At 42.7% G+C, this 19,117-nt stretch overlaps 1 protein-coding gene across 4 annotated transcripts in view; it reads right to left on the bottom strand.

Moving 5' to 3' along the window:
* The window catches only part of UBE3A (ubiquitin protein ligase E3A), a 39,212-nt gene that overhangs the window by 11,030 nt on the left and 9,065 nt on the right, over nucleotides 1–19,117 (bottom strand). For 2 of the 4 annotated variants that reach the window (XM_028727840.2, XM_028727842.2), the window contains 5 exons: nucleotides 17,712–17,875; nucleotides 14,991–15,105; nucleotides 10,813–10,857; nucleotides 6,060–6,370; nucleotides 3,951–5,203 (listed from right to left, as the gene is read on the bottom strand). In XM_028727840.2, the coding sequence (XP_028583673.1) occupies nucleotides 3,951–5,203; nucleotides 6,060–6,370; nucleotides 10,813–10,857; nucleotides 14,991–15,010 (1,629 nt within the window). In that variant the 5' untranslated portion in view covers nucleotides 15,011–15,105; nucleotides 17,712–17,875. The remainder of the gene's footprint in view (nucleotides 1–3,950; nucleotides 5,204–6,059; nucleotides 6,371–10,812; nucleotides 10,858–14,990; nucleotides 15,106–17,711; nucleotides 17,876–19,117) is intronic. The other 2 variants (XM_028727838.2, XM_028727839.2) reach the window with 1 other exon arrangement.

Genomic DNA, 19,117 nt, shown 5'->3' with positions numbered 1-19,117 from the left:
GGCAATTTCCCCACCTGCCCCACACCTTACATCATATGACATCAGGTGAAGGGCAGGTAAAGTCACAGCTACACAAAAGGAACCGGGAATCTTAGAATGCACCCCCAATTCGTCTTCTGCAAATGGGGCTTGCATCCAGAGGCTTTTAAATTTGGTACCAAATGCAAGCACTTGCAAGCTCCCGATCAGAGCTCCTGAATGGAGCCAATCCCTGTTGAATGCAAGCCACACTTCCAGCAGGAGTCTTTGCAGCCTTGGCTTGAATTTAAGCCAGAACTGCAGAGAAACAACTGGGAGAGCACTTAGAAGTGTCAAATTACTTGACATCAGGTGTTTAGTGGAGAACCTGGCAGTTCCCACTGCCTTGAGCTACAAGTTTTAAGTCAATCTTCACTAACCTGGTGCCATCCACCTGAAAGGCACCAGGTTGCCAAAGGCTGCTTTAATTGAACATCTGTTTTGAATCTATAGTTTAGAGAAAGGTTCCTCTGTGGTTACAAGGCCTTGCAGAACAGAAGCAAACCAGTTATTTCTTAAATATATGTGAAACCGAATTTTCAAATAGATATTAGATCGAGTCTGACCATGAATGCAGAAGAATTAAAAGTTTATAAGGGCACTTTGTCAGCAGCAGAGTAGGAAGGTAGTTGCCCGGTAATTAGGAAAGTTTATTGTTTCAGGATGCATCTTGGGTGTAGTAAGGTACATGATACATACTTGACAATTTAACGGTGGTACTCAAGTCCCAATGTAAACGTGTTGTACATAAAAAGGAAAGGCTAACAAAAGGCAGCCAATATCCAAGGCCGAGGAAAAAATTACTTGCAGAACAGGAATAGGATTTCTGATACTATAAATCCAACTGCACTGCTGAGCAAATGAAAAACAGAAAGACATCCAGCTTAGAATAGAGCTGAGTCAAACTAGATAAACACACACATTAAATATAGCAGCCTTAAACTAGGTTTTATAGAACACAATGTTCCATTTTATTTGCAGGATCAATGTAAACAGGTTCTGGCGAGAATTCTGTCCTAAGAGTTTGGAAACTTACTAAGTGAATTATAGATTTGCAAGAGCTGAATGTGAGCTGTAATGCAGCTTTCTCCTGCAGCTACACTGGATCAGGGCATGTGGACCCCCACCATTGTGGAACAGAATGCCGGAATCAAAACAAGTTGTGACCAAGGTTATCCCTTCTGCCACTGGCAATCATTTAGATACTCAAAGCGCAATTGCAGGATTGTTGCCATGGCAAATAAAAGTTTTACTGCAATTCCAAATTCTGTGACTGCTGGTAAAGAAACTTAGTTCTGGGATGTGTGTACAGATACAGTGTGCATGTGTGTGGAGTGGCCACAACCACTGCAGGCATGGAGGATTGGCCAAGGATCAACACATCCCTTGGACAGAAAAAGGCTTGCCATTCCTACCAATACTTCTGGTATTCAACCACCAAAGAGGGATCAAATTATCTCACTCACAGGGGCACATGAAGGAGCCTTTTCCCTCTTAATGAAATAGCACATGCAACAAATTTTAAATCTCAAACTTTCAGACCAGTGCAAAGCTGCAGATTCATGTTTCCCCCTCACATGCATGAAAAATTATCTGAGCTAAACAGCAGCTGGCTTCCTCAGCTTCATTCAGGATTCTCCTGACAACACCAAGGTCTTCAGACCAACCCAAAGCTTTGCACTATTTATGCCTTGATCAAGTTAGCAGGTCTAAATAAGGAGACTCTTATCACCGCTGCATAAAATGTTAACGTTTTTGATGTTTGCTGAAAATGTTTTCTCCCAAGCCTTTTCAAATTAGTCTATTTCTGCAGTTTTGATTCGTGATGCTTTTATGATTTAATACTGTTTTATTATCTATATTATGTTTTATGTTCTATTACTATGCAGCAAAATAAATATAACCTAGTTTAAATAAAGTCAAGTCAAATGAATGTAATTAGAAGGCAGTGGGTTGCATCCAGTGTGAGTGGAAGACCACTTGCACAATGCAACTTCCTCTCCCCTGCATACCCTTCAAAATCTTCCCTATGGGGTCTACCAGTGGGGGGCTGCGTAGAGAAGAGAGAAGGGGAAAGCTCTGTTTCACAAGTGGAATAGGACCACTTGATACCACTCAATGTTAATGCAACTGCACATTATTCTTACACGCTAGATGCTAGCACCAGCACCAGAATTGCAGTTAAACTCTTTAACCTAAGTGACACAGGTCTCGGGAGACTTGATTCACGGCTCATTCCCCTATCAGGGACTGCTCATCTTTCCTATCACAAACTGAAGAACCTGCATTCTAGGAAAAAACCACGAACCATATTTTCTATTCCTCTAACCAAACTCAAGATGTCACTGCTGGAAAGCTCCTGTGAAACTGATGCAAAGTTCAGTAAAGTACTCCATGAAGCTTTTGTTCCCCAGATGTCAGGCTGTTAACCCAAGACATGTGTTCAGACAATGACAAATTTGCTTACTAACACCTCTTGGTGCTATGTAGACCACTGGTTTGAAGACTAGCTTTATTAAGACTGGATGGGAGATTTTTGAATGGTTCCAGTTACGGCTTTGTGAGGGGAAGGTTGAGCTTCAAACAGTTATGATGAACCACAGAAAGGCTTGCAATGAAGGGGCTAGAGGTTTATACCACCAGTTCCATGGGGCAAATTGCCTCTTCTCTACAAGAAAGGGAATTCTGACTGAACATCAGGAAGAACTTTCTGACAGTTAAGAGCTCTTCGACAGTGGAACCGTCTCCCTGGGTTGTGGACTCTCCTTCACTGGTGGTTTTTAAGCAGAGGCTGGATGCCCATCTGTCATGGATGCTTTAGCTGAGATTCCTACATTGTAGGGGGTTGGATTGGATGATCGCTAGGGTCCCTTTCAACTCTACGATTCTATGATTCTACATGCGTCTGCATGTCGTGGAGGCGGGAGATGTCTTTGGGAAGGAACAACAACAATCAGTTCACACACAGGGAGGGAAAGGCTTTAATAAGTTTTACAGAAGGTGGTGTTTTCATTTTTATCTTCTTTCTTTTTAAATTGTGGGGGACGGGGACGAGGGACAGTTTCCAGCTGGCAGGCTGGATGCCTAGGTCCCCATAGCTCTGTGTGACATTCTGAAAGGCGGGATGGGTGAAGTGCTTTATTTTGCTTGTGTTGTTTGAAATCAAACTGCACAGGTCAAGGCACAGTGCTTTGTAGGTGTGGATGCCTCCACTGATCGCCAGTGCTTGTGAAGCCCTGTGCCTTACCTGCAACAGGGGTGTAGAAGGTAGGTGTGGCTTGGTCAAAATGGCTTCACAGGACAAAGAGGGAGGCCTACTGGGCTTATTCGGCTCACACGCTGGAGTACCTGACTGCTGCTTTATATCACAAACTGTTTCACGTGACGATTGCCCATGAATGTGGCCAGATTATGGGGAAACTGATAGTTAAACGGGTATTGCCAACTGATACACCCCATCAAATGCACACATGAAATAAAGCAGTGTAATCTCCCCCCACCGCTGTCACAACATGCAATGTACCATTATCCATCAATGAACTTCCAAGAACTCAAGACTCTTTCTGAATAGTCATCTGTGGATAAAAGCCACAGTGTGCCAAATCAAAATATTCCAGGAACATTTGTGCAGAGATTAAAATTCTAACATGATGGCTTTTTGGTTTTAGCAAAAGAAAAGCCATACATGTTTTACATAGGTTCAAATGTTTTTCCAGGAGTAATTCTGGGAACGATACGAAACAAACCTGTGTACATGGCAGGCCGCCCCTCCACACATCAGTCCCCCAAAGCAGCAGTAACCTCAACTAGTGCTTATAATACTTCAGACACCAGGAAACCTGAGTCGATAACATAATAACAATCTGGCTTCTAGCTATTTTATTTTCAAACATGGACAGTCAAACACCTTTTTACACCAATACGCCACTTACCCGGACAAGAGCATCATCTATGATGTGATCCCGTCTCACTTTGAGTCGCAAATACGGATTTAACTGCTGTCCTTGAACTAAACTGTAGAGTACGGTGATGCGCCGTTCACTGTACATACGGATTCTGTTGTCATAATACAATCCCAGGTTTTTCGTAACAGCATTCAATATAAAGGGGCACGTCATAAAGGAGAATTTGTTTTCCGTTTCTACCTTGAAGAAGGTGTAATCTTTGTCCATTTCTAGAACGTCATTCAGTGGCTCATTGATAAACTCTTCAAAGGGGATAAGTGGTTTTCGGCAATCTATAGTTTTTACACCAAGTTCCGTTTCCAGTGGGTCTACTCGGGGTCCTTTTTTATTTCTTCTCTCCTCGCCCAGCAGTTCCTGAAGCGTTAGCTCGCTGGATTCTGGGATTGGCTCTTCGTCTTCCTCCTCGTTGTGATCCGTGTCCACATCCCCTCCCACTACATTTGCATAGTAAACCATTTTTAAGCACTTTGAAGCAGCGACAATGGCATCGTCATCATTCACTAAGTTGCGACTGTTGAACTCGTTGCTTATGACCTTGTAGGTTATAAGTTGTTGAAACGTTTCCATCATCCGTCGGATCTGGTCTGCGCTATACTTTGACCACAATCTGACCAGCTTCGCTTGAGCTGCCAGGGGCAGCTTACTCATTGCTTTGCAAAACAATGGCAGTGCCATTTCCAGGTACTCAGGACTGTGAAGATTACCATTTTCCATAACGATAATAAACAAGTTGAGATAGTTAGGATCTCGAGAGTACACATTATGGTAAGTCAAGTCACATTCCACATTGGGCGACAAGTACACAAGTGCATTTAAAAAGGCAGATTCTATTTTTTCGTTAGAAAGCAATCTATTGTAGACCCGTCTGACTGCATCAATGTCTACAGACACTTCTTCTGGGCCTAATTTTTGTAGGTTGTTATCCCCCTGCGCGGCATCGCCTGTTCTGGATGATGAAGATGATGGTGCAACCGAATCTTCTTCCATGGCAGAAGAACAGGCAGCTTTTTCCTTTTCATCTTCATCCTTATCTTCATCCTTTCCTTGAAGAGATTTCAGTTCTTCCTTAGTATGCTGCTTGGCTTTTCGAAAGCTCTGTACCAAAGCTTCAGCGCTAGAAAATACTCTCCCGATGACACGGATTAAAGGTGAATAGTCCTCTTTTTCTCTACATAGCTCAAGGATTTCATAGACTTTTTCTTCTGTTAAGAATGTCACATCTACAATGTTAAACACAAAGCAGAAAACCTCTGTTGAACTTAGGTTAAACTTAGGTTAAACTGTTGAACTTAGGTTAAAATCTATGTATTAAGCAAAGTATGTATTAAGCAGAGACCCACTATTTACCAACTTCAGCAGGCATACAACAACTTTGGCACTTTATTATGACAAAGGAAGATTGAATTAGAAACTAGGGCTGTGTTCAGCGTCACGATAAACCATTCCCCTGGTCTCACAACTCTCCACTGTGCTCTGGCACAGCTGTAAAGGGGGTGCTGCAAAGTTTCCACTTTTGATTTCAATTAACCAGGTTAACACCATGTCAGAATTCAAAATGGTGGTTAATCTTAACCATGGTTTGTTGAAACAAGCCGCCTTATTGTATTTTATTTATTCAAATATTTATAGCCTGCCCTATACTGCTTGATCTCAGGGCAGTGTAAGTAATTCATTTAAAACAAGGATTCATCAAATAAAAATAAGGTACGTAAAATAAACCAACAGCACTCATCTTAAAACACAAAATGGAACACAGTATAAAGCAACAGATATGCCCGACTGAATAATCAGTTTTTTATCAGACAACAAAGCAAGGTGCCTGTTTCTGAAGGGAGGGTTTTCCATCACTGGGCAGCAGCAAAGAAATGACCGTCTTCCCCATCTCCACGTAATGTACAGCCTCTAGAACTGGGAGGCAAAGGAAAGCCTCACTGGCTACTCTCAATGCACCGACAGGTTAGTATAGAGAGATGCTCCTTCAAGTGCCTAGGTCTCCACTTGTTTAAGACTTACCGCTAACACCTTGAAACTGGACCTGAAGCAGATTGGCAGCCAGTGTTAAAGGTAATGCCTTACCTTTAAAGTCATCTCTTGGGCCTTGCATTTCTTTTTTGTTCATTTTTCTGTCAGTGCAGGAGTTGTTGTGGGCACCTTTGGAATTGTTTTCTAGGTAAGCTGAGCTTGTTCCTTTCTTGGAGGGATGAGGATCACAGAGTTTTGCATTAATCTTATAAAGCTCGAGGGCTTTAATGGCTGCTGCATTGTTATCCATACGGAGGAAAGTTGGACAGGAAGCACAAAATTCATTCGTGCAGGCTTCATTTCCACAGCCCTCAGTTAACTGATGGTAGTAGCGTTCTATTAGATGCTTTGCAGCTGCTCGCTTCCTGTACCAAACATCCAAACAGTAAGCACAAGGATTAGTATGGCTTTCATATACAAGCTCATTCAGATGGTCGGCAAAGCACAGATTAGTGAGGCTCTGAAGTAATCTCTCTCAATTTAAGAGATATTGCACATCAAGAGATCCTGAAATGCAAGATGCACCTGCTAAATAATAATAATAATAATAATAATAATAATAATAATAATAATAAAAGGTCTGATGCACAGTATAGTTTGTGAATGTGTAAACTAGTCTGCTGTTTCTTTAAAAATGTAGATTATCAAAGTCTGGGGCAAAGACCCTCCCCAAACTCAGCATTTCAATGTGATTACTTTCAACTGGAAAGATTTAAGTAACAGAACTTTCAAAAGTACTTAATTAGGACAGGGTTATGGTCAATACTTGTCAGAGTTTGGTTCCAACAAATCATTCAGTTACAAGAATTACTAAGCTCCTCATATATATATATATATATGCACTCCTTCTCATTACAGTGGATGCTTGGGTTGTGAATGTGATCCGTGTGGGAAGCTCGTCTGCAACCCGCAGCACCCGCAACCTGCAGCGCCGCATCTGCGCACGGCCGGGTTGCGATTCGGTGCTTCTGCACATGCGCAAAGCGCGATTTAGCACTTCTGCGCATGCGCCGAAACCTGGAAGTAACCAGTTCCGGTACTTCCGGGTTCGGCGTGGTGCACAACCTGAAATCGTGCAACCCAAAACGTCTCTAACCCGAAATATGACTGTATATTGAAATTCACAATAATGTAGAAATTTAGTACAGTAAGTGTATGACTATAACCTGGCTTCTCCAAATGATATGGACTATGAGTCTCATCATCTCTCATTAGTCTGCATTGTAATTCCATGCTGCCATACTATACTAAAACATTTCCCCCCTTAGTTGTCAGTTTTTAATAGGGATATTTAATTGTCAAGCCAAGTTCAAATCAAGGTTTAAGATCCTGGCTTGCTCTTAAGCTGGTGACCATAGTTTCCTGCTTTGGATGAAACAGGGAACAATGGTTAATTAGAGACTCAATGATGAGAACTGATGATTAAAGAACTCAATGATGAGTTTCCAATAGCTGATCTCTTAATGCTTCAGTTTTGCTGGGTAGTACACGGAGCAGAAATGTTCAATATTTCTGCTAGTCTGAGCAAAAACCTGAAGTTATATCTCAAATAAAATTGTTAAAATATTATTGGGATCATTTCAATTCACCATCGAAGTCAAGACTACAGGAGTTGTAAATCTCTTACATAGAACACGTCTGAATAAATTATTTCATGAAAACTTATGTCTCAAAATATAGTGCTAGGCGAAGAATGGGATGCGGGTGGCGCTGTGATCTAAACCACAGAGCCTAGGACTTGCTGATCAGAAGGTTGGCAGTTCGAATCCCCGTTGCTCGGTCCCTGCTCCTGCCAACCTAGCAGTTCGAAAGCACATCAAAGTACAAGTAGATAAATAGGTACTGCTCCGGCGGGAAGGTAAATGGCGTTTTTGTGCGCTGCTCCGGTTCGCCAGAAGCGGCTTAGTCATGCTGGCCACATGACCCGGAAGCTGTACGCCGGCTCCCTCAGCCAATAAAGCGAGATGAGCGCTGCAACCCCAGAGTCGGCCATGACTGGACCTAATGGTCAGGGGTCCCTTTACCTTTACGTAGGCTAAGAATATATAAGGGAACTCCAAAACACAAACTCTCCATTTTATTTGGAATTATTTTAATGCCAAATAAAACCTTCCAGAACTACTCCATGCAGAACTTTATGATATGGACCTAATAACAAGACTTTGCATGCAAAGGACATTCCAAGGAGAGAATATTATTTGATATTAGCCATGCTGTAAGTATTTGCAGTTTAAAACAAATAAAAAACAAAATAAAAAACAACCTTTAAGTGTATGAATCCTCACAAAATTCATGAAGTAATTTTTTGCTAGAGGAATTGGGGGTTTGTGTTCTAAGAAATACTAGCTTAAGCCCTCTGTTTCAAACGATGGCTGCTATACAGATTTATTTTAACAATTTCATACAAACAAGGAAATAAACTAAGTGAAATAGAATGTGTAATTACGTACAGATATTCTTGAGATGATTTATATCCCACATATCTATTGCAACTGGAATACTCAGGACAATTATCATTACTGCACAATTACCTTATGGCTGTTTGCTTCTGAGTAGTTTTCACTGGGACAGTTATGATCTTGAAAACCCTAAGGGGCCTGGGACTAATTATCTGAAAGACTGCCCAATCTTGTTTGAATCTACCTATATATTGAGCTATTCTACTGAGTGTTCCCATCATGAGAGCAGGTGGTTAATTGTGGATAGGGCCTCTTCCACTGTGGCCCACAACTTTTGGAATACCACTCCATGGTATACCAATGAGGCGCTGAGTTGTAACTTTTTAGGTGCCAAGCAAAACAAAAATTTTGTCTCCAGCTTTTGGTGGCACATGACGGAAACTTATTTTGTGGTTTTGTTTGTGGTTGCTGGGTCTGCTTCTTGGGTTTTTTAAAATATCTTGTTTTAATGTAAAAGGAACAGACACTACTCTATATACTGGAAGAACAGTTTTCGGAAGACAGCAAAGGAAACAAATACGTTGCCAAATTTTATGGGAAAGCACACACTGGCAATTAAATACAATATACTATGGGCCTGACAATTCTTTTACTAACATTAGTATTCTTAGGTTTGGCAAGTATTTTATTATCATTCTTCAAATGCATAAATTGGGAATTACTGAAATCTAACTAATCCACCAGTGTTAGACAGCTAAGTGTCACAATCATCATGAGTTTACTTACATATTAATACTAAACCATGGTTTAGTGCTGTGTCAAGGAGCCCAAAGCAAAGCCTTGGACTCATACACATCTCATGAAGTCAGGAGAATGACTTTGCCAGCACTTTTTTCCCATTTCCCCAATCCTACCTTGTTGTTATGTGAGAATCAGAGATTGTGGTTTAAATGAACTTTGGTCAGTTATAGAGCAAGTCAGCTTCAAATCATGGATTATGAAACTGGCTTGTCTAACTGATTAGAGTTATAAACCTGGATCTCTAGTTCATACACAAGCCGGAATTCGAAGTAACAAAGTAACCACTAGTGAAGTCCTTCTGGCTGTGAGGGAGGAGAGTGGAGTATGCAAACTTGTAGCCTCACTTGGGATCTTTCCTGCTTCTGTACATACATTACCATGGTTTAGTGTTACATGCAAACCAGCTTTGGTACTCACTCTAGCTCTGAACACCACAGTTATCAAAAAAACAAAGTAAGGTTCTCAGGGGAAGCTGGTTAAAAATGCCTGATATTTTGACTCATTTCCCCCTTGGTCCTCTTTCTAACCAAGTTACACATCAACAATATTTGTCATCAGTTGTTTCCACCCTATCAAATCTGTTAGAGCAGGAAGAGCGTTAATTGCTTTCTTCTTTTAAGTATTATCTAGACTAATGAATGGATTTTGCCCACTTACAAACAGTTTAACTCCATATTAGCAGTTAGTTGAGCAGTTGGCAAATAAAAGAATCTGAGTTAAATTATTTTGATCTAATAAATAAGATGGAATTAAATTGCAGCTGTAGCTTCAAAAATTAGATTATTTCAAGTTATAATAATATGAAAAGCACAAGTATAATGAAGCAAATTATTTACAGTTATTAATACTAGTATGACAATGTATAGCCTGCCTTTCAACCCAAAGATTTCCAATGTGGTCCACTACAAAACATAAAATATATAAATCACCACAAAAAAGCCACACAGAATATAAACCAGGTATCATAAACCAGAAACACTGAAATAACAAGAAGCAGAAATTACAAAGTCTGGTAGTTAGACCAGTACCTTTTCTACTCATGAGCCTGACCTAGTATTTTCTGTATCACTAAACAATTGGACACTGCTTAATTTTAGTTGTATATAATAAAAGTTGAAGAAGCCTCTGCTTGTGATCCAGAGCAGTCATTTATATTCCCATACAGAATGAGCACATGGTGGGTGATGTGACATTTTTCACTGGCACAGTTTACCTGCCAAGGCAGCGAGCTGTAATTCACCTTTAGGAGCAGCTTGCGTTATTGGCTCTAGGAACTGTCATAGCAAAAACATCAAAGAGATCTATGGATTGGATCCTTGCCAAGTTAGCTGCACTTAGATTCCACTGAAATAAGTAGCAAAAGTCAAGTCATGACTAACGTGATTTCCCATTGATTTCAACATACCTAATCTAGGCAAATGATCGTGTTCTCAATGTACCTAATCTGGGCAAACCATCATGTTGAAGAAGTGAACAATGAATAATTTTTCTCAAGTACAACTTAAAGGTAGCTGTTGAAGAATGGAGGTAATGCAACTCTGATGTTGCATCTGGGTTTCACACAAAATATACCAAATGCACTCTTTTGATATGCTCGTTATACTTACATTCGGCTAGCTTCAATATTTTCAGAGTGAGGTTCTCCTGGTGATCTGTAAAGGTTTAAATAAAAACGTGAGCATTTCGTATGCAGCTAAGAGGAAAAGTGATACAACTAGCATATTATGTGATTCATTAATACCAATAACATACCGTATTTTTCGCTCTATAACACGCACCTGACCATAACATGCACATAGTTTTTAGAGGAGGAAAACAAGAAAAAAATATTCTAAACGAAACAGTGGATGTATGATTTTTGTGGTTCATGCTGTGGCCACAGATGTGATCTGACGGTGAGTTTGGGGTAGCCCAATGCAAAAATCCCGAGGATCCATGTGGATCCATGCTTTGTAACCTCGTTTTTGCGCCATTGCAGCCCCATGAAACAGTGGGTGCGTGTGTGGTTTTTGGTGCAGGCTGTAGCCATGGATATGCTATGTGATCTGATGGTGAACTTGGGGTGACCCAGTGCAAAAATCCTGAGGATCCATGTGGATCCGTGCTTTGTAACCACGTTTTAAGTGGGGAGGGAAGGAAAAGCATTCAAGGGAAGAAGGAACACGTGTGGGGTGTGTGGAGAAGGATGCGGCTAATAATGCAGGCGAGGGGTCTAAGGGGAGAAGGAACACGAGTGGGGTGTGTGGAGAAGGATGCGGCTAATAATGCAGGAGAGGGGTTTAAGGGGAGAAGGAACACGCGTGGGGTGTGTGGAGAAGGATGCGGCTAATAATGCAGGAGAGGGGTCTAAGGGGAGAAGGAACACGCGTGGGGTGTGTGGAGAAGGATGCGGCTAATAATGCAGGCGAGGGGTCTAAGGGGAGAAGGAACACGCGTGGGGTGTGTGGAGAAGGATGCGGCTAATAATGCAGGCGAGGGGTCTAAGGGGAGAAGGAACACGAGTGGGGTGTGTGGAGAAGGATGCGGCTAATAATGCAGGCGAGGGGTCTAAGGGGAGAAGGAACACGCGTGGGGTGTGTGGAGAAGGATGCGGCTAATAATGCAGGCGAGGGGTCTAAGGGGAGAAGGAACACGAGTGGGGTGTGTGGAGAAGGATGCGGCTAATAATGCAGGCGAGGGGTCTAAGGGGAGAAGGAACACGCATGGGGTGTGTAGAGAAGGATGCAGCTAATAATGCAGGAGAGGGGTCTAAGGGGAGAAGGAACACGCATGGGGTGTGTAGAGAAGGATGCGGCTAATAATGCAGGAGAGGGGTTTAAGGGGAGAAGGAACACGCATGGGGTGTGTAGAGAAGGTAAAGTTAAAGGTACCCCTGCCCGTACGGGCCAGTCTTGACAAACTCTAGGGTTGTGCGCCCATCTCACTCAAGAGGCTGGAGGCCAGCGCTGTCCGCAGACACTTCCGGGTCACGTGGCCAGCGTGACAAGCTGCATCTGGCGAGCCAGAGCCGCACACGGGAATGCCGTTTACCTTCCCGCTAGTAAGCGGTCCCTATTTATCTACTTGCACCCGGGGGTGCTTTCGAACTGCTAGGTTGGCAGGCGCTGGGACCGAACAACGGGAGCGCACCCCGCCGTGGGGATTCGAACCGCCGACCTTTCGATCGGCAAGCCCTAGGCGCTGAGGCTTTTACCCACAGCGCCACCCGCGTCCCGAGCGCCACCCGCGTCCGTGTAGAGAAGGATGCGGGTAATAATGCAAGAGAGGGGTTTAAGGGGAGAAGGAACACGCGTGGGGTGTGTGAAGGATGCAGCTAATAATGAAGGAGAGGGGTTTAAGGGGAGAAGGAACACGCATGGGGTATGTGGAGAAGGATGCTACTAATGATGCAGGAGAGGGGTTTAAGGGGAGAAGGAGCTCGCGTGGGTGTGTGGAAAAGGAGCTTTTCGGTGAGCTGAGTGGGGAGGGGGGAGGGAAAGAGCACTGTTGCTTTAAAGGAGCCAACCGGACAGCAGCCACTTACAGCAGTGTGTAAGCAGCTCCTTTCCTCTCCCGCTTTGCTCCTTCTCTCCCTCTTTGCTGCTTTACGCAGCTAATGGCGAATCCCCTGCAACCCAAGTCCTGCTCAGCGGATCAGCTGAGACGCTGGGAGAATCGTAATTTCCCCCTCTCCCTCATCCCATGCCCTCCTGTCCCCAGCAGCCTTTTTAAAAACTTTTTTACTGGTTTTCACTGCGCTCGTGGCTCAGAGCCCTCCTGTGCCCTGCCGTCCCTCTGCAGCCTCATTGCTCCGTTTAGAGAGCGCACGGACCTTTGCTAGCTGAGGCTGCAGCAGCTGTTGCTGGCTACGCGGCGCTTTTTCCGGCTCGCTATGGCTCCCGTCTGTCCCTCTTCCCGTGTAAGCGGCTGCTGCCCGCTTTGCTGCCATGGCTCTCCTTCCCTCCCTCCTCCTCGGCTCCTCCCCCTCCTCCTGGCTGTAAAGCAATCAAAGCTAGAGCCGTGCAAAGCCCTGCAAGCGGCTCCCGCTTTGCTTGACTGATGGCAGCCATGGCTCCGGTCAAGTGCATTCGCTCCGTAACACGCACAGGCATTTTCCCTTACTTTCTAGGAGCAAAAAAGTGCGTGTTTTGGAGCGAAAATTACGGTATTCTCTTAGAAGTCAGTCCTACTGATTTCAAATCAAAGTTGTCGTATTTTTTGCACCATAACTCTCACTTTTTTCCTCCTAGAAAGTAAGGGGAAATGTCTGTGCGTGTTATGGAGGAAATGCCTACGGGTGGCATGCCTACGGATTTTCCTCCTCTAAAAACTACGTGCGTGTTATGGTTGGGTGCGTGTTATAGAGCGAAAAATACGGTACCTATAGGTTAAGGCTGCTTACAACGATACAAGAACAGATATAAGCTGCTCATCATATACTCACAGTTGTCTACTTTTGCAATTATCAACTTTTACATATTGTACCCCTCTTTTATATAGTACTTTCTATTCTCACATCAAATGCTTCATAAAAACCATTGTTTACAATACTTCCGCATTTTTAGCTGTCCCAATAATTTGTCACTTTCTTATCATCATTATTTTGCCAGTACCAGCTCAGCTGAGCTATATTAATCCTTGTGCTATATTAAAAAGTGGCCTTGGTATGTTTCGAGATTCCAACAAGCCTATGTTTCTAAGATTTCCAGAAGCTCAGCTGACAGTGTTGTATTATTAGTAAGTATAAAGCAGCTTTTTAGGTTGTTCAGGTATCCAAAGTTCTGTGCTTGTTAAAACTTTATTCTACAACAGTGCTGGTTTTCTACAAGGACACAGCCCTTTCTGTGATGATTTTGCATTTGTAGAATACCCTCCCCAGGAAAATATTTTTACCTCTTCTTTATTCTAGCCAGCATTTGAAAAAAACCATTGCACTGTTTTTTAAGAATTGTTTTATCTGCTATCTTTTAAATGTCATTTTATTGCTTTTCAATATATATATATATATATAATGGAATTTCAGTGTATCAGCGTTGTTACATGATGCTGAAAACTGCCTTGTAGAGGACAAATTCTCTGAAAGGTAGGTTAGCAGCCATTAAATAAATACAGTGTAGAATGTATTTATTTGAACAAAAACGTTTTAAAATTAAATATAACATGCTTAAGAAGCTTAGAAAACATCAAAGTTATCACCCCTGCCAAAACCAAAAGGTTTGCTTTTGTTTAATAAATTTAGTTACAAGTGCTTAGTTTTCAGCCCCGAATAGCACTGCAGAAAGCATGATCGCAACACACACACCCACTAATCTGAACACTGCAGCATGAGCTAGCAATTTTATATGGTGGCTCAATTCCAATGCCACTCAAAGGAACTTCTCCATTCTGCAAGAAGTTGCCTCCATTGTAACACCTAGGATAGAAAAAGCAAAGGCATGCAAGTCTGCTGCACTTGGCAATTTCACCAAGTTTCTGGAACAAAATCATTGTTTTAGCCAAATTGAGCACCCATTGTCAGCAAGATACCATGAAGATCTCTTCTAAGGTCGGACTGTGGTGGACTGCTTCTGGCAATTACTGAACCAGAGACAGTCTCCCCTATAATAACAACTCAGGGGGACAACAACATTTTATAGAATATTAACACTGATATTCAGAGCAATATAAAGAAGGGATAGACACTTCAAAAGTATTTGCCTCAATGGTGTCCTCCTAAAGACTACTTGCTAATTAAGCTGTTATGGAAGCATAAAAAGCATTATTTGCATTTGAAACACCATTAAAAAAAAAAGTTCATGACATTTACCTTTTACAAGCTGTGGCCATTCGGTGACATTGGGGTGATCACAATTTTGTGTTGTTGATTAAAAACAGGTTGTCGCTGGTCCTCTTGTGCTGGGCCAAGCATAGGCTTAATAGTGCTAAATGAATAAAGTTATGCTTAGTTAAACATCCTCAAGTTCATGTTTCAAAATAGGCAATTAAACGAACAATTGTGATCATTAGCCAACACACACTCTGTGTTGCAAGAAATCTTAACACAAATATATATAATAATTCTGCTGTCAAAACTAAGTTCCAGCCTTTACAAAGCAACTTTTGAATTTGTCTAGATTCAATGCAAGACATTTCCCAGAGCCCAGTCGTAGTTGGGCAGTTCATTAAAGCCAGGCTGTTGAAACGAAATCCATGAAAGACAGAAATGATGATGGCCGGAAAACCTTGTGGAATGGCTGGAGCTATGCATTGCAACTGTGCCTTGAAGAGCTTTCTACCAATTCCACTATCCTGCATTACTTTAGAAAGAACCATCCTTAATGATGGCTCAAAATATTAAGCTGGTTTAAGGTTAATTCCGAAAACTGCTTTCTGATGTAGGTCATAAGAAAACATGTTACAATAAAGATCTAGAGATTGCATTTGTTCCCTATTGACCTCCAGGATCAATTCAAGGTGTGGTTCATGATAAAAAAAGATCTACAATAGGATATGCCCCAATATACCCAGAGGCCATCTCCAGCCTTGTGCATTACTATGAAATTTTAAGAGTGTCCTCTTTCATTATTCATGTGTCAACTTAGGAATGTAAGGAAGTATACAGAGGTGGCTAACCTGTAATTACAGGTTACAGGTTTGCCCTTGAGACTCACTAAGACAAATCCATACATTTCCTAGAAGTGCATATTATCTTTTATATAGGTTGGCCTTTGATGGCCCAGGATAGAATGGCCAGAAGGTCTATTTTAATATTGGTAAAGGCTGTATTTCTGGCATCACCCACTTCAGCCTATGAGATGAGGCCACTATACAACACATTTCTTTGTAAAACTTAGTACGGACACCAGTCACAATTTTATTACAATTAATTAGTAATTCCACCACAAGGTACTTCACCACTAGATTCAGCTTTAGTGGCCACCAAAAATTCAAAGAAAAAAATACAGCCTATTACATCAGTATGCGGATGATACCCAGCTCTACCTCTCTTTTAAATCAGAACCAGTGAAGGCGGTGAAGGTCCTGTGTGAGTGTCTGGAGGCGGTTGGAGGATGGATGGCGGCTAACAGATTGAGGTTGAATCCTGACAAGACAGAAGTACTGTTTTTGGGGGACAGGAGGCGGGCAGGTGTGGAGGATTCCCTGGTCCTAAATGGGGTAACTGTGCCCCTGAAGGACCAGGTGCGCAGCCTGGGAGTCATTTTGGACTCACAGCTGTCCATGGAGGCACAGGTCAAATCCGTGTCCAGGGCAGCTGTTTACCAGCTCCATCTGGTACGTAGGCTGAGACCCTATCTGCCTGCGGACTGTCTCGCCAGAGTGGTACATGCTCTGGTTATCTCCCGCTTGGACTACTGCAATGCACTCTACGTGGGGCTACCTTTGAAGGTGACTCGGAAACTACAACTAATCCAGAATGCGGCAGCTAGACTGGTGACTGGGAGCGGCCGCCGAGACCACATAACACCGGTCTTGAAAGACTTGCATTGGCTCCCAGTACGTTTCCGAGCACAATTCAAAGTGTTGGTGCTGACCTTTAAAGCCCTAAACGGCCTCGGTCCAGTATACCTGAAGGAGCGTCTCCACCCCCATCATTCTGCCCGGACGCTGAGGTCCAGCGCCGAGGGCCTTCTGGCGGTTCCCTCATTGCGAGAAGCAAAGCTACAGGGAACCAGGCAGAGGGCCTTCTCGGTAGTGGCGCCCACCCTGTGGAACGCCCTTCCAGCAGATGTCAAAGTGATAAATAACTACCTGACATTCAAGAGACATCTTAAGGCAGCCCTGTTCAGGGAAGTTTTTAACATGTGATATTTTATTGTATTTTTGGTTTTTATGGAAGCCGCCCAGAGTGGCTGGGGAGGCCCAGCCAGATGGGCGGGGTATAAATAATAAATTATTATTATTATTATTATTATCCATGGCTCTTTATATACAAGAACCTCTCATCCCTTCTCAGAACTGTTTTTGCAGACATCACGAGGCAGCTAGTGGGTAGAATGCTGACCCACTCCTTTCTAATTACAGCAAGAACAGCTGTATGGACCCTGTCCCCCCATGACATGGGATGATTAATGAGTAACTGCCTATTTTTTAGAATGCACTTTTGAATCCCAGTAGTCCTCTCACAGGAAACACCTATCACACCAATGTCCTAGTCTCTCAGGACCACTTCAGACATCACATTTTTAAGTGTATATGTCAAGCATCTTATATTTATACCTAAAAAAATGTGAAGTGTGAGCGCAACAAACATGTGCTTGCAAATGTATGTATCAAAAGACCTGAGACTGGCTGAACTTTCCTGCTGAGTGTTTACTTGGTGGAAACGTGGGGTTTAATTCCATGAGATTTGCAGTGGCCTTCGGACGGCTTCTGTTGACCTTGACAAGGTTTAACAGCTACTGTTCTAAAAATTTCCCACAATGCAAACTAATGAAAAACACAGGATGAAAATAATGCAGTTTACAATGGTTGGACTCTTCTTTTCAGCAACCCATTGGTAGTGGAGATTTCCATTTCAAAATTTTACCTGTCAACTGTCTCCTGTGATCTGGCTTCTCTGGTATAAGATGTAAGGCTGATCTTCTACTCTGTCATGTCGCTGTCAGCCAGTGATTATTCAGCAACACTCGTACCCACAGCACCCCGAGGCCACCCACTGGCTTTTTGCTCTCCAGCTGAAGACTTCCATTGCTGAAACGGAACCAATTAATGTCTTACCTAATTCTATAAGCTGATCTTATCTGTTCTTACGTACAAAATTTTAAACCCTTAACCTGAAAAAAAAATATCACTAAATTTTCTCAACTCACTCTTTCCAAATCTGACTATAAAGCAATTGGCAAATAAGAATATTCTGAAGTATGAGTGATATCCAAATGTGGTGTCCCGCTTGCACAACAGACATCTTCTTGTGTAAACTGGACTTCTTGTGTAAACTCCCTTTCTTTTCCCCTGCAGTCCCCCATTTGCTTTACCGGAAGGGGGGGGGGGCAGGAATGGGGAGGAGAGGAATAGGAAGTTCTGTTGCATCTACTGGTGCAGCACTAGCTATCTCCCTATAAACATTTTTTGCAGAAATCTGAAACACTGTCTGCACCCAGGTTTAGGATAGCCATGCACATCAGAACCCCGTTTACAGAGCGGAGCAGATGGATAGAGAGCAGTGTTTCCCTAGGTAGCAAGACCAGTGGTCAAGGGTGATGGGAACTGTAGTCCGAAAACAGCTGGAGACCCAAGTTTGGGAGACACTGTCTTAGAGGTAGTTTAAAATGGAGGATAGACAAAACACTTACAATTGCCATCCAATTCCCAGCTCGGGGGAAGCTGGCAATGTCCCGTGGCTGAAACCCTAGAAAGCTGCTGCCAGTCAGTGAAGACAGTACTAAGCTAGATGGGCCAAGGGTGTGACTCAATATAAGGCAGCTATAAAGCAATACCGTCCCTGTTATGGAAGACAATTTGCCATAGGGTACTTTTGGTTGTAGTCCAAAAACAGCTGGAGACCCAAGTTTGGGAAACCCTGTGCTAGTGTTTGGCTGAGCTGACCTAGTCCCGGAGCATATTTATTCTTTGCCTATAGTATCCTAGAATAGCAACACTTCTGTTTATTTCTTCATAGCTATTACCAATTTGCAATCCCTGTAACTGACTGCTCTCTATGTATAAAATGGGATGCCTTTGGGGCCCAATGAAATATACTAATGAAACTTAAAACTGCCAGAATCCCTTGGCCAAAGGCCAAATTTCATCATCTCTTATTTTATTCTACGGATGAACACATTTTCCAAGAGGTGAATTTATGCTTGAGAACATGGTGCTCACATGAGCCTTGTGCCCTATGTTCTATCATCTGGATAGAGCTGGCCCTATTGTTATACGAATTTCCGATCTCCAATTACATAACACAAAAAGTCAACCAGGGACCTAAAATAA

Source organism: Podarcis muralis, chromosome 4 (genome assembly GCF_964188315.1).
Source record: "Podarcis muralis chromosome 4, rPodMur119.hap1.1, whole genome shotgun sequence".
Lineage (NCBI taxonomy): Eukaryota > Metazoa > Chordata > Lepidosauria > Squamata > Lacertidae > Podarcis > Podarcis muralis.
This window is presented reverse-complemented; position numbering and strand designations above follow the sequence as displayed.